Raw genomic sequence first — 15,569 nt, forward strand, 5'->3', positions numbered from 1 at the left:
GATCTGGGATACCAAAAAAAATTAGAGATTGCCAAATTTTATTTGGAGAAAAAAATAAATGGACAGAACACTTTTCAACTCTTGTTTCCTTACGCAAGCATAGATAATGTGCTTTGTGTTAGTAAATCGCGAAATGGACTGCTCTCCCCAGTCCTCATGTATCACAAGTGTTGATATTGTGGCAGCTGGCACTGTCACTGAAGAATGGGGAATGTTTTATGTACAGACGAGGAGTATTCCCACACCAGGGAAAAGTAAAGGAACTCAGGTGCTCCCTGGATCACCCAGGAGGGAGTGAAGGAAGGAGTGAGCATGAGGAAGGTGAGACTTCAATGGAAACCCACCTGAATGTGGTGAGTTGGGAGAGGCAGTGAGTACAAAAGGAGAGAGGCTTTTCAAGGGAAAGTGGAACAAAGAGCCTTCCAAAGGCCTGTAAATGGGATGAGCGGAGTGTGGAGATCAGGGTATAACGGAGTGATCTGCATCAAGGTAGAGGCACAGCTGGAACATGGCTGAGGGCATTGTATCACCCGTTATCAGGAAATGGGAGCTGCCAGAAGCGGAGTGATGCAGATCTGGGAGAGGGGGTGGGGGTAACTGATGAGGAGGAGGAGGTAACACTAACAAGTCACTTGCACCGGAAGGGATAATCCCAGGTTGTTAAAGGATGCAAGGGTCATGGAGCAGGTGGCTGTAATCTATGTTGCCACCACCTTCTGTGTGAAGAAATTGACCCTCAGGTTCCAATCAAATCTTGCCCCACTCACCTTTAACCTAAGTCTTCTTGTTCATGATTCCCCCGCGTTCGGTAAAATACCCTATCTATTCCCCTCAAGACCTTATACTCCTTTATAAGATCATTGCTCATCTTCCTGCACTCCAAAGAATAACGTTCTCGCCTACACAACCTCTCTCTGTAGCACAGGCTCACAAGTCCTGGCAACATCCTCTTCAGCTTCTCTGTGCTCTTTAAGCTTAATGACATCCTTCCTATTGCAGAGTGACCAAAACTGAACACAATACTCCAAATGCAGCCTGAAAGTCTTGTGCAACTGTAACACAATATTGCAACTTCTTTACTTAACACCCTGATTAATGAAGGTACCAAAAGCCTTTACTACCCATTCCTCAAACCTCCCTGAGAGGATGTTAGTCCTTTTCCAGTTTTGATGCACCCTGTCCCTCTTGTACAGGTCACACCTGCCCAGAAGTTATCCCAGTGATCTCATCAGCTAAAGGCCTGCCTTCTGCACCAGTTCTTCAGCCATGCGTTCATCTATTCTATTGTTACCATCGTTGGCATATGGCACTGAGAGGAATTTTGAGATTACACTCTGGAAGTTCTGCTTTGTAAACTTCTACCAAACTCTCTAAGTTCACCCTGTCGGATCTCACCTCTCGTTCTGCCTAGGTTGTCAGTACCATTGTGTACAGCAATCTCAGCTGTTTTCCCTCCCCTTTCACAATGTCCCGGATCCAATCCAAGACATCCCTGTCCTTGACACGTGAGAGGCAACAAACCATCCTGGGATCTCGCTCTGAGCCAAGGGGAAGTCCATCTCTTCCCCACACCACAGCTCACTGAGATGTTTCCTTGCCCTGCTGTGCATCACAGCCAACTGTGGTGCCACACCTTGGCTACTGCTGCAACTTTCCTCTGAGAGACCTACTCTGTCTGCGAGGGGAATGACCACAGGGCACTCACTCCTGCACGACCTGCCTGCACTTACTGCTCCTCCTGGTCATCCACCTCCTTCCTTTCTCTACCTGCAGTGTGACTAATTGCTAAATTCAGTCAACAAAGTTCTCCGTAAATCAAATTCTCCACGGCACTACACAGTGGGAAGCTGCAGCTGGACACAGCCTCCTGCAGGTGTAGTCAGACACACCAGAAATGTTCCCAAACTCCCACAGGAAGAGCAGACCACTGGCCTAACCTCCATAACCTTTCCTCTTGTTCTACCCTTATTAGACCTTTGATGTATATGGTCTCACTTCCACCTGACATTGCTCTGCCCATCTTATTAGATCAATATCACCATGTAACCAATCACTCTTCAGACATAAATCCAGATACACACATTCTGTCCCAAATAAACCTCCTCACCATGGGTGGCACAATGGCGCAGTAGTACAGCTGCTGCCTCCCAATGCCAGAGACCCGGGTTTCATCCTGACTACGGGTGCTGTCTATATGGAGTTTGCACGTTCTTGCTGTGACTGCGTGTGTTTCCTCTGGATGCTCTGGTTTCCTCCCACATCCCAAAGACGTGTGGGTTTGTAGGTTAATTGTCCCTAGTGTGTATGATAGAACTAGTGTACTGGTGATTGCTGTTCAGCACGGACTCAATGGGCCTGTTCCACTCTATATCTCTGAAACTAAAAACATGTACACGTTACTGAAGGAATCACAGATCAGAGGAGCAGGACATGACACAAGAGGGACTGATGTCAGAAGGCAGCTGTTTTATGGATCGCTGACTGAGGGCAAACGATCAGGTGGTGACAGAACAAGTTTCAGAGATGCTCGTACAGTATTCTTGAAGCCTTTCAACATCGACACACTCCATTGGTGACAACAAACAGTGGATTGTCTTATTTGGCATACCTGCATAAAGTGTGTGCTCGGTCGTAAAGAGTTATCATGGAAACAGCCCCATTGATCGAACTCGTCCATGCTGACCAAGGTGCCTCACCTAAGCTAGTCCCATTTCCTTAGGTATGGCCCATATCCCACTAAACCTTTCCTGTCCATGTGCCTGCCCAAATGTCTTTTAAATGCTGTTATTGTACGTGCCTCAATGATCTCCTCTGGCAGTTCATTTTCCATACCTACCACCCTTTGTGTGAAGAAATTCTTATTAATTCTTTCCCCTCTCACCTTAGGCCTATGCTCTCAGGTTCTTAATTCCACTATCCTGGGTAAAAAACTGTACATTCACCATATCCATTCCCTATGACTGATGAAAGCCAATACACTAAAACTCCTCTTTAATACCCAAACCACCCGTGATGCCACTTTCAGGGAACTACACTTTACACTAGCACTTTCACTGCTTAGTTTTTAGTTTAGTTTAGAGATACAACGTGGAAACAGGCCCCTCGGCCCACTGAGTGCGCAGATGAGCAATCCCCACACATTAACACTAATCTACACACACTAGGGAGAAATTACAATTGTACCCCGCCAATTATCCAACAAACCTGTATGTCTTTGGGGTGTGGAAGGAAACCTAGAGAAAACCCACACAGGTCACGGGGAGAACTTACAAACACTGTACTGACAAGTACGTAGTCAGGATCGAACTTGGGTCTCTGGCGCTGTAAGGCAGCAACTCTACTACCGCACCACCGCCCGATCCCTCTGCTCTACAACACTCCACAGGCCCCTGCCATTCACTGCGAAGGTTCTACCTTGGTTTGACTTTACAAAATTTAACATCTTGCACTGATCTGCATAAAACTCCATTTGCCTCTCCTCGGCCCACTTGCCCAGCAGATCAAGACCCTGCTGTAATTTTTGATAACCCTCTTTGCAATCTGCGATACCACCTACTTTATTGTCATCTACAAACTTACTAATCAAGCCTTGTACACTCTCATCCAAATCAGTTGTAACCTGAGACAAGCCTCTTCATTGTCCACTATACCACCAATCTTCTCTCAACCTTATTGTTCCAAACGTGCGTTTCAAGGTAGATAAGGAAAGGTACAAGGATTAGAAATTAAGGATCTGAAGTGGGGAAGGATGATATGAATGTCATGAAACAGGACCTGGCAAAGGTTGACTGGGAGCAGGTACATCCATAACCCTACCAGTCATGCCATCCAGATTCTAATTATTAATATGGCAATATGATCTCTAAAGCAGCTTCTGTGATAATGACACTATTTGCATGCTCTCACAATCAAAGCACTCAGACTGGCACACAAATAATTCCATTTACCTTACAGACATTTTTCGGCCATTGAAGTGCCAGAATATTATCGGGAGGAACTTCCAAGTTAGATTTGCTATAAAACAAAAGTGTTTTCATTAACGGATCTGTGAACTGGCCACACGAGGAAGTGCTGATAGAGCAAATAGTAATTGGCGGTACAGCCCCCGTTCACCTACTGCATATAAACCACCACAACACGCACTCACCTGGTAACTCCAGAGATGGGGGTAGAGATGTCAAAGGGAGGGAAAGAGTCAGAGTGGTCTAGGTGGGAGCAGAGTCAAAGTGGCAACAGGGATCATGAAATGTTTACATTCCATCTGAGTACACCAATCCAGTCATCTAGGTAGACAGAGCTCGGTTCAGTTTAGTTTATTGTCACATGTATCGAGGTACAGTGAAAAGCAGTGAAAAGTGACCAAAGGCAGCAGATCAAAACACCATCCACATTCCCCTCAGCCCCACACTTTCTGAACTTGGATGTTTCTCCTCACTTGCTTCCAATCCACTCACCACCCTCCCATTCATCTAGGCTTAATCAATGTAAATGCTGCATTCTCCAAGTTTATAATGTGAAGGTGTTTCTGGGGCTGCTTGGATTATGAATCCAAATCAGGTCTTACATTGTTCAATCCATGGTCTATAAAGAATATCAAGACAATAATGAATACTCTCCACATTCCTAGATGCGTGCACTTCCAATGACACTCGGAATGCTTGACTCATGTCTAGATGACCAAGGCGAATAACGCATTTAATGAGCACCCAGTCTATTCACACCCTCCACAGTGATACACCATGGCTGCAGTGTGTCCAGATTAAACTTCATCAGTCGTTTCTCTGCACATATTTTCAACCTATCTATATCCTGCTGAATCATTCGACAAGCCTCCTCACTATCCATAACTGCACCAATTAGGCAGCATCTCTGGAGAAAAGGAATAGATGATGTTTCAGGCTGAGTGAGAGTGTCAGTCCGAAGAAGGATTCCGACACGATACGTGACCTAGACGTTTCTCCGGAGATGCTGCCAGACCAGCTCAGTCTTTGCATATGCATGGGCGCAATCCCTTGTTAGGACAGGACGAGGCACTGGCACCTCAGGCTTGCCCCGGCCACTTGGCCTTAGTCTCAGTGGAAGTGCTGGCTGTCTCGGATTTTTTCCTGACAGCCCAGTCTTGACCACACAATGGTACTGGCAGACTCAGTTTTGTCCCAGTAACTCAGTCTTCCTCGGACTTGTGACAGGGGAACACAGCTAGCAGGGAGCCCTGCGCCTTGCCCCTTGCCTTTCCCTTTCCAACACTCTCTCTTTTCGCTAGAATGCCTAGGTTTATAGGGAACAGGCTGAAAAGGTTCTGGTGACCAAACCAATATAAGCTAATTGCCCCCCGCTGTTACCAATGATGCTGAGAATTGCCTCTCCTGGCCTGTCAGCCAATGAGAGGGATCAGAGCGGCATCTGAAGGAGGGGTCCCTCTCACATTGTGCACATCAACTTTGAATTCAATCTATCAAGTCTCTGTGGATCTCATGTACTTTAGCCTTTACATCAGCCTACCATGAAGGCCTGTGTTGAAAACTTTACTAAAATCCATTTATTCAACACCCATTGCCCTACGTTCAATTATCTTTGTCACCTCCTCAAAAAAATCAACCAATTTTTTAAGTTATCATCTCTGCCTCCCAAAGTCATGTTGACTATCCCTAAAAAGACTTATTATGGATAGATTAGGATTCTATCCCTAAAAATCTTCTCCACCAATTTTTCTACCACAGGCTCACCATCCTATGAATTACCTGTTTTGTCTCTATTTCCTGCCTCAAATGAAAGAATTGCAATGGGGTACCTGCAGAACTTTGGGATCTTGCATGTGGCTAAAGAGCATACAAAGATCTTTGTCAAGGCCCCAGCAGTCTCCACTCTTGTATTTTCAATGATCTGGGATAGATCCCATGAGGCCCTGGGGAGTTACCCACTATATTATTCTTCTAGAAAACAATACCTGTGCCACAGTGGCCCAAGGGTGATACAGTGACACAGCTGGTAGAGCTGCTGCCTCACAGTGCCTAGGACCAAAGTTTGATCCTGACCTTGCATGCTGACAGTGTTGAGTTTGCCTATTCTCCCTGTTCCTTCATCCCAAAGACATGCGGGTTTGTAGGTTATTTGGCTTCCGTAAATTGCCCCTGATGTGTAGGAAGTCCATGGGAAAGCAGGATAGCATGGAATTAGTGTGTATTGGTGATCAATGGTCGGAATGGACATGGAGAGCCAACGAGCCTGTTTCCATGCTGTATCTCTAAACTAAAGCAGAGTAAACCTCCTCCTTCTTGATCACATGTCCCTAGAATATCAATATACCCCTCCCTGATCGCACTATTCTCTCCTTGGTGAATGCAGGTGCAAAGTACTCATTTAGTACCTCACCCATTTCCAGATCCAAGCATCAATTTATCCTTGACTGGTCCAATCCTCTATCTAGTTACCCACTTGTTTGTCAACAATGGGTAAAATATCTTGGGATTCTCCTTAATCCTACTTGCCATGGGAGTTTCATTTTCCTCCTATTGTCTATACATTTCTCAAAGGGCCCAATTTCAGCTTCCTCAAACTTCCTTTTTCTTTTTGACTAAACTTGCAGCATCTCTTGACATCCAAGGATCCTGAGCCTTGCTATTCTTGCCTTCCGTCCTCTCTCCCCAGCACGTGCCTAATACTGATGTCATTAGCCTCACCTCAATGTAGCACATTCCCCGAAGGTCCAGGCTTATCCTTGTCCGTAACTTACTGCAAATATATGGAGTTGTGTTTGCTGATCCCAATATGCTCATGCATTGAAACTCCAATCAGCTGGCCAGGCGCATTTCCCAATACAAGGTCCAGTATGGTCCCTTCCCTGGTTGGATCTAGATATTGTCAAGAAACCCTCCTAGATGCACCTACAAAAATTCTGCCTCATCTAAGCTTTTGGCACCACCGGAGACCGAGTCCATATTGGGAAAATTAAAGTCACCCACTACAACTCACCCTCTGCTTTTACATCTTTCCCATATATCTGTTCCAGGGGTTTACTTGGACACTATAACATGACACAGTTGCATCAGTCACTTCTCCAGCTGTGATTTTTGTTTGATATAAAGGGTGTCAGGGGAAAGTTCAGAGCAACTTGCAATGAAACTGGACAGGATTGGTGCGTAAGATTCAAAATGGTGGCGGTTGCAGTAAAAGAACGGTGCTGCTGGGGTCTTTCCTCCCACACCTTCGGCAGCACTCTGTGCTCAAGGTTGATTGCGGGGTGGCACCCTGGGGATCGAAGGCTGAGCAGTGGCCGTGTGAGGCGAGTGACGACATGTTTATGGGTGGATGTCCCCTTGTCAAAGTGTCGGTGGAGTGGGCCACTGGAGGCCCTGCAGCAGCCGGGGGCTCAAGTGGCTCAGGTGCCGCTCTAAGAGGCCGAGTGCGTGGATCAGAACCAGCCTGCTGCAGCACAGAGTGGCGGAGCAGGGGTGGAGGACTTTGATAACATCGTCTGGCCAGATCGGCCGCTGCAACTCCAATGCAGTGCCGCCACTAGGACAACTGGCCTTTATGGCCAAGTTCGGACTCAACATTTTAAACAACCTTGGACTTCAATCTTACAAATAGCGCTGGAAATGTGGTGTGCCTTGTGTAATGCCTGTAACAGTGTAATCTACTATTCCTACACTCTTGTACTTAAGTATGTTTGTGTCTTTGTATAGTAAGATTCTTACTCAAGTGTACGTACCTAGTTACATGTGACAATAAAGTACCATTTAACCACTGGATCAGTAAACATTGAGGTGAGCTGCATTCTGAGTTGGAGACTTAAAGTTAAGAATTAAAGCTGTGCAAACCCATTAGGGCACAGAGGAATGGTCAGTGCATTGTATTTTGTAACATTTTATCTTGAATCATTTTAACTTTCTTGTAAAATTTAATCGCACATTTTATTACGTATTTTATGCCATAATAGTTTTTGATATTTACTTCCAATAAACATTTTAAAGACTAACATCTATAAGTTGAGTACTTTGAGAGTGTTGGCTGGTTTTACCGCCCAGACCGCACTGAGCCTGCACTCCCTGGAATTTAGAAGGATGTGGGGGGGACCTGATTGAAACATCGAATAGTGAAAGGCTTGGATAGAGTAGATGTGGAGAGGATGTTTCCACTAGTGAGAGAGTCTAGGAACAGAGGTCGTAGCCTCAGAATAAAAGGACGTCCATTTAGGAAGCTGAGGAGGAATTTCTTTACTCAAAGGGTGGTGAATCCATGGAATTCTTTGCCATAGAAGGCTGTGGAGGCCAGGTCGATGAATATTTTTAAGGTGGAGGTAGATAGACTCTTGATTAGTACGAGTGACAGGCTTATGAGGATAAGGCAGGAGAATGGGGTTGAGAGGGAGCCATGATTGAATGGCAGTTGATCAGCCATGATTGAATGGCAGAGTGGACTTGATGGGCTGAATAGCCTCATTCAGCTATCACTCATGAACAGATGGGATTAATCCAGACACAATGGAAAGAAAAAGCTCCCCTTACCAGTAATCCTGACTGTACTCACCCAGAACAGCTGGCTGCCACCAGGAAGAGGAGCAGGAGGAATGGCAGACCCATGTCACGGCGGAGACAGTTGTAGGCTATTGTAGCTGTAATGCACAGTGGGATGCTCAGGCTTTATACATCCCCAGGCTGCAGGCTCATGAGATCAGATGGGGCTGTGGTCACACAGGCTTCCTATACGACATGTTCCAACCACAAGTTCTTGCAACTACCAGAGGTACACTCCCTGCTCTTACCACAGGTACCAGAGCCTGCAGCAGAATAGGACAATAATGATAAACAGTCAAAATGATCAACATGCCCTAGAATATCAATATACACCTCCGTGATTGCACTATTCTCTCCTTGATGAATACAGGTGCAAAGTACTCATTTAGTAACTCACCCATTTTCGGGGAATCCATGCATAAATTCTCTTATTTACCTTTGACTGTTCCAATCCCCTCCTTAGTTACCCACTTATTTGTCAACAATGAATAAAATATCTTGGGATTCTCCTTAATCCAACTTGCCATGGAAGTTTTGTTTTCTTCTTATGGTCTACATTTCTCAAGGGCCCAATTTCAGTTTCCTCATCCTTTCATATGCTTCTTTTTTTCTTTTTGACTAAACTTGTCATCGAAGGTTCGTGAGCCTTGCCATTCTTGCCTTTCATCCTGTGTCTCCAGCTCATGCCTAATACTGATGTCATTGGCATCTTCTCAACTTAGCACTCTCCTCCAAGGTCCAGATTTATCCTTATCCGTAACTTTCAGAAAACATATGGAGTTGTGTTTACTGTTCCTGCATTGAAACTCCAATCAGCTGGCCAGGCTCATTTCCCAATACAGGGTCCAGTATGGTCCCTTCCCTGGTTGGATCTAGATATTGTCAAGAAACCCTCCTAGATGCACCTACAAAAATTCTGCCCAATCTAAGTTTGTGGCACCAAGGTGAGTTAAGTCCATATTGGAAAAATTAAAGTCACCCACTGCAACTCCTCTGTTGCTTTTACATTTTTCCCATATATCTGTTCCGGGAGTTTTCTTGGACACAATATTATTCTTCTAGAAAACAATACCTGTGCCACAGTGGCCCAAGGGCGACACAGTGACACAGCTGGTAGAGCTGCTGCCTCACAGTGCCCAGGACCAAAGTTTGATCCTGACCTTGGATGCTGCCAGTGTTGAGTTTGCCTATTCTCCCTTTTCCTACATCCCAAAGACATGCGGGTTTGTAGGTTATTTGGCTTCCGTAAATTGCCCCTGATGTGTAGGAAGTACATGAGAAAGCAGGATAGCATGGAATTAGTGTGTATGGGTGATCAATGGTCGGAATGGACATGGAGAGCCAACGAGCCTGTTTCCATGCTGTATCTCTGAACTAAAGCAGATTAAACCTCCTCCTTCTTGATCACATGTCCCTAGAATATCAATATCCCCTCCATGATCGCACTATTCTCTCCTTGCTGAATGCAGGTGCAAAGTACTCAGGAGGAATGGCAGACCCATGTCACGGCGGAGGCAGTTGTAGGCTATTGTAGCTGTAATGCACAGTGGGATGCTCAGGCTTTATACATCCCCAGGCTGCAGGCCTGAGATCATGAGATCAGACAGGCTTCCTATACGACATGTTCCAACCACAAGTTCTTGCAACTACCAGAGGTACACTCCCTGCTCTTACCACAGGCACCAGAGCCTGCAGCAGAATAGGACAATAATGATAAACAGTCAAAATGATCAACATGCCCTAGAATATCAATATACCCCTCCGTGATTGCACTATTCTCTCCTTGATGAATACAGGTGTGTAAGGGGTTTCTGCGCCGAGCTTTCGCCCGACCTAAGGTCCCCGTGCCTTGCTCTGATCCCTTGACCAGGCCGTGCACACTGGTTCCCCGTGAGTGGTTCGACCCACTCATCCCTTACGGTTCTAGACACTGGGCTTAGATGCAGGAGCTCTTATAGTGCAGAAAAAATTCAACCAGACCAGATTTCAAAACCAGGGTTGAAATGAAAAGGCTTTTATTCAGCACTTGGGACTATTGTCCATGAATATATTTATACAGTTCTATAAGACATATCTATAATACACATACCGAATACAAGAATACCTTTGATTTATTAATCACGAAACGCACAGTTCACAAGACATATACCCGAATACCCTTTTCGCTGAAAACTTAAAAACACACAGTTCCACGAGACATATATCCGAATACCTTCTTCGCTGAATTCTTGAAACACACAGTTCCACAAAACATATACACGAATACCCTTTTACTTATAATAATAATAATAATAATAATACATTTTATTTATATAGCGCTTTTCATATACTCAAAGACGCTTTACAGAGATTTTGAGAACATAGGGAAATTAATAAATAGATAAATAAGTAAATAAATAAATGAACAGAGAAAGGAGACAGTAGGTGAGGTGACCTTCAGTGGTTCTTATGAATTCTTAAACACAGTTCTGCAAGACACATACACGACTGTCAGATGGGGAACGTACGACGCATCGCAACCTTGACCAACCCATATTTTAATACACACCCAACGTTTATTCACAACCACCCTCCCCTCTACACTAAACTATGTCCAGGATATGTAGGATTTGGAGTGCATGCTCACCATGGGGCTATTACTGGGGTTACTGGCTGTTCGTTTTGCAGTATTTCTTCTCCAGTTGCGTGCCTGTTCCTCCCTCTTGCATCCGTTCTTCTTTCCGACTTTCTTCTTGACTTCAGTTGACTTCGAACCCGGTTTTCTCTGCGCTTCTTGACTGTGTCTGTCTTGACTGCTTGCGTTCCCTGCAGGTTTTCTTCTCGAGTTGACTTCACTTATTCACCCAAAAGTAGTGGCCAGTTATACTGTTTCTGACCCGTCCTATCTCCCGCCAGATCTTGGAATCTCTTTGTTCAAAAAGATATGTATGAGGTTTTCTTCTGATCTGCGCTTATGTTCGGGGATACCGGGGATGGCCAGACGGTGTTAATTGGGATTTCGTTGTGAGGTGATGGGTGTTAACTGGTTTCCCATCACCTACCAGGTAGTTTTCTATGGGCTATTGTGCCCCCTCACTGAGATGAACTGTTTAGGTCGGCTTGGGGCATTGTGAGTATGCTGATGTCAGCGCCCCAGTGTCTGGACTCCGACCTGGTTTCGTAGGTTTCTGCATGGCCAATACCCATCCTTTGTTCTGGCCGTAGCTTTGCAGAAACCTAGAGACTGGGTTGCAAGGTTTTTTACCTTTTGTGGCTGGTCACGAGGTCCTGCAGCCATTTTAGGACCCACAGATTGTGACATCCTTTGGTAAACTGACTGCAGCCTTTCTCCGCTATCAGCCCCAGTCTCCCGTTTAAAATGTCCAAACTGCAGCTCTTTGGTTTTGTGTTGATTTCAGAATGAGGGAAAACTTCTCAAATCTTACAGGTGCAAAGTACTCATTTAGTAACTCACCCATTTTCGGTGAATCCATGCATAAATTCTCTAATTTACCTTTGACTGTTCCAATCCCCTCCTTAGTTACCCACTTATTTGTCAACAATGAATAAAATATCTTGGGATTCTCCTTAATCCAACTTGCCATGGAAGTTTTGTTTTCTTCTTATTGTCTACATTTCTCAAGGGCCCAATTTCAGTTTCCTCATCCTTACATATGCTTCTTTTTTTCTTTTTGACTAAACTTGTCATCGAAGGTTCGTGAGCCTTGCCATTCTTGCCTTTCATCCTGTCTCCCCAGCTCATGCCTAATACTGATGTCATTGGCATCTTCTCAACTTAGCACTCTCCTCCAAGGTCCAGATTTATCCTTATCCGTAACTTTCAGAAAACATATGGAGTTGTGTTTACTGTTCCCAATATGCTCCTGCATTGAAACTCCAATCAGCTGGCCAGGCTCATTTCCCAATACAGGGTCCAGTATGGTCCCTTCCCTGGTTGGATCTAGATATTGTCAAGAAACCCTCCTAGATGCACCTACAAAAATTCTGCCCCATCTAAGTTTGTGGCACCAAGGGGAGTTAAGTCCATATTGGAAAAATTAAAGTCACCCACTGCAACTCCTCTGTTGCTTTTACATTTTTCCCATATATCTGTTCCGGGAGTTTTCTTGGACACAATATTATTCTTCTAGAAAACAATACCTGTGCCACAGTGGCCCAAGGGCGACACAGTGACACAGCTGGTAGAGCTGCTGCCTCACAGTGCCCAGGACCAAAGTTTGATCCTGACCTTGGATGCTGCCAGTGTTGAGTTTGCCTATTCTCCCTTTTCCTACATCCCAAAGACATGCGGGTTTGTAGGTTATTTGGCTTCCGTAAATTGCCCCTGATGTGTAGGAAGTACATGAGAAAGCAGGATAGCATGGAATTAGTGTGTATGGGTGATCAATGGTCGGAATGGACATGGAGAGCCAACGAGCCTGTTTCCATGCTGTATCTCTGAACTAAAGCAGAGTAAACCTCCTCCTTCTTGATCACATGTCCCTAGAATATCAATATCCCCTCCATGATCGCACTATTCTCTCCTTGCTGAATGCAGGTGCAAAGTACTCAGGAGGAATGGCAGACCCATGTCACGGCGGAGGCAGTTGTAGGCTATTGTAGCTGTAATGCACAGTGGGATGCTCAGGCTTTATACATCCCCAGGCTGCAGGCCTGAGATCATGAGATCAGACAGGCTTCCTATACGACATGTTCCAACCACAAGTTCTTGCAACTACCAGAGGTACACTCCCTGCTCTTACCACAGGCACCAGAGCCTGCAACAGAATAGGACAATAATGATAAACAGTCAAAATGATCAACATGCCCTAGAATATCAATATACCCCTCCGTGATTGCACTATTCTCTCCTTAATGAATACAGGTGTGTAAGGGGTTTCTGCGCCGAGCTTTCGCCCGACCTAAGGTCCCCGTGCCTTGCTCTGATCCCTTGACCAGGCCGTGCACACTGGTTCCCCGTGAGTGGTTCGACCCACTCACCCCTTACGGTTCTAGACACTGGGCTTAGATGCAGGAGCTCTTATAGTGCAGAAAAAATTCAACCAGACCAGATTTCAAAACCAGGGTTGAAATGAAAAGGCTTTTATTCAGCACTTGGGACTATTGTCCATGAATATATTTATACAGTTCTATAAGATATATCTATAATACACATACCGAATACATGAATACCTTTGATTTATTAATCACGAAACGCACAGTTCACAAGACATATACCCGAATACCCTTTTCGCTGAAAACTTAAAAACACACAGTTCCACGAGACATATATCCGAATACCTTCTTCGCTGAATTCTTGAAACACACAGTTCCACAAAACATATACACGAATACCCTTTTACTTATGAATTCTTAAACACAGTTCTGCAAGACACATACACGACTGTAAGATGGGGAACGCACGACGCATCGCAACCTTGACCAACACATATTTTAATACACACCCAACGTTTATTCACAACCACCCTCCCCTCTACACTAAACTATGTCCAGGATATGTAGGATTTGGAGTGCATGCTCACCATGGGGCTATTACTGGGGTTACTGGCTGTTCGTTTTGCAGTATTTCTTCTCCAGTTGCGTGCCTGTTCCTCCCTCTTGCATCCGTTCTTCTTTCCGACTTTCTTCTTGACTTCAGTTGACTTCAAACCCGGTTTTCTCTGCGCTTCTTGACTGTGTCCGCCTTGCCTGCTTGCGTTCCCTGCAGGTTTTCTTCTCGAGTTGACTTCACTTATTCACCCAAAAGTAGTGGCCAGTTATACTGTTTCTGACCCGTCCTATCTCCCGCCAGATCTTGGAATCTCTTTGTTCAAAAAGATATGTATGAGGTTTTCTTCTGATCTGCGCTTATGTTCGGGGATACCGGGGATGGCCAGACGGTGTTAATTGGGATTTCGTTGTGAGGTGATGGGTGTTAACTGGTTTCCCATCACCTACCAGGTAGTTTTCTATGGGCTATTGTGCCCCCTCACTGAGATGAACTGTTTAGGTCGGCTTGGGGCATTGTGAGTATGCTGATGTCAGCGCCCCAGTGTCTGGACTCCGACCTGGTTTCGTAGGTTTCTGCATGGCCAATACCCATCCTTTGTTCTGGCCGTAGCTTTGCAGAAACCTAGAGACTGGGTTGTAAGGTTTTTTACCTTTTGTGGCTGGTCACGAGGTCCTGCAGCCATTTTAGGACCCACAGATTGTGACATCCTTTGGTAAACTGACTGCAGCCTTTCTCCGCTATCAGCCCCAGTCTCCCGTTTAAAATGTCCAAACTGCAGCTCTTTGGTTTTGTGTTGATTTCAGAATGAGGGAAAACTTCTCAAATCTTACAGGTGCAAAGTACTCATTTAGTAACTCACCCATTTTCGGTGAATCCATGCATAAATTCTCTTATTTACCTTTGACTGTTCCAATCCCCTCCTTAGTTACCCACTTATTTGTCAACAATGAATAAAATATCTTGGGATTCTCCTTAATCCAACTTGCCATGGAAGTTTTGTTTTCTTCTTATTGTCTACATTTCTCAAGGGCCCAATTTCAGTTTCCTCATCCTTACATATGCTTCTTTTTTTCTTTTTGACTAAACTTGTCATCGAAGGTTCGTGAGCCTTGCCATTCTTGCCTTTCATCCTGTCTCCCCAGCTCATGCCTAATACTGATGTCATTGGCATCTTCTCAACTTAGCACTCTCCTCCAAGGTCCAGATTTATCCTTATCCGTAACTTTCAGAAAACATATGGAGTTGTGTTTACTGTTCCCAATATGCTCCTGCATTGAAACTCCAATCAGCTGGCCAGGCTCATTTCCCAATACAGGGTCCAGTATGGTCCCTTCCCTGGTTGGATCTAGATATTGTCAAGAAACCCTCCTAGATGCACCTACATAAATTCTGCCCAATCTAAGTTTGTGGCACCAAGGTGAGTTAAGTCCATATTGGAAAAATTAAAGTCACCCACTGCAACTCCTCTGTTGCTTTTACATTTTTCCCATATATCTGTTCCGGGAGTTTTCTTGGACACAATATTCTTCTTCTAGAAAACAATACCTGTGCCACAGTGGCCC

At 45.0% G+C, this 15,569-nt stretch overlaps 1 protein-coding gene across 1 annotated transcript in view; it reads right to left on the bottom strand.

The window, feature by feature from the left end:
- The window catches only part of LOC144590930 (ribonuclease T2-A-like), a 32,774-nt gene extending 24,174 nt beyond the window's left edge, over positions 1-8,600 (bottom strand). The window contains exons 1-2 of the mRNA XM_078395278.1: positions 8,530-8,600; positions 3,948-4,014 (exon numbers count right to left, since the gene is read on the bottom strand). Of these exons, the coding sequence (XP_078251404.1) occupies positions 3,948-4,014; positions 8,530-8,582 (120 nt within the window). The 5' untranslated portion in view covers positions 8,583-8,600. The remainder of the gene's footprint in view (positions 1-3,947; positions 4,015-8,529) is intronic.
- Positions 8,601-15,569: the final 6,969 nt, after the last annotated feature.

The sequence above is a fragment of the Rhinoraja longicauda genome, unplaced genomic scaffold, assembly GCF_053455715.1.
Source record: "Rhinoraja longicauda isolate Sanriku21f unplaced genomic scaffold, sRhiLon1.1 Scf000401, whole genome shotgun sequence".
Lineage (NCBI taxonomy): Eukaryota > Metazoa > Chordata > Chondrichthyes > Rajiformes > Arhynchobatidae > Rhinoraja > Rhinoraja longicauda.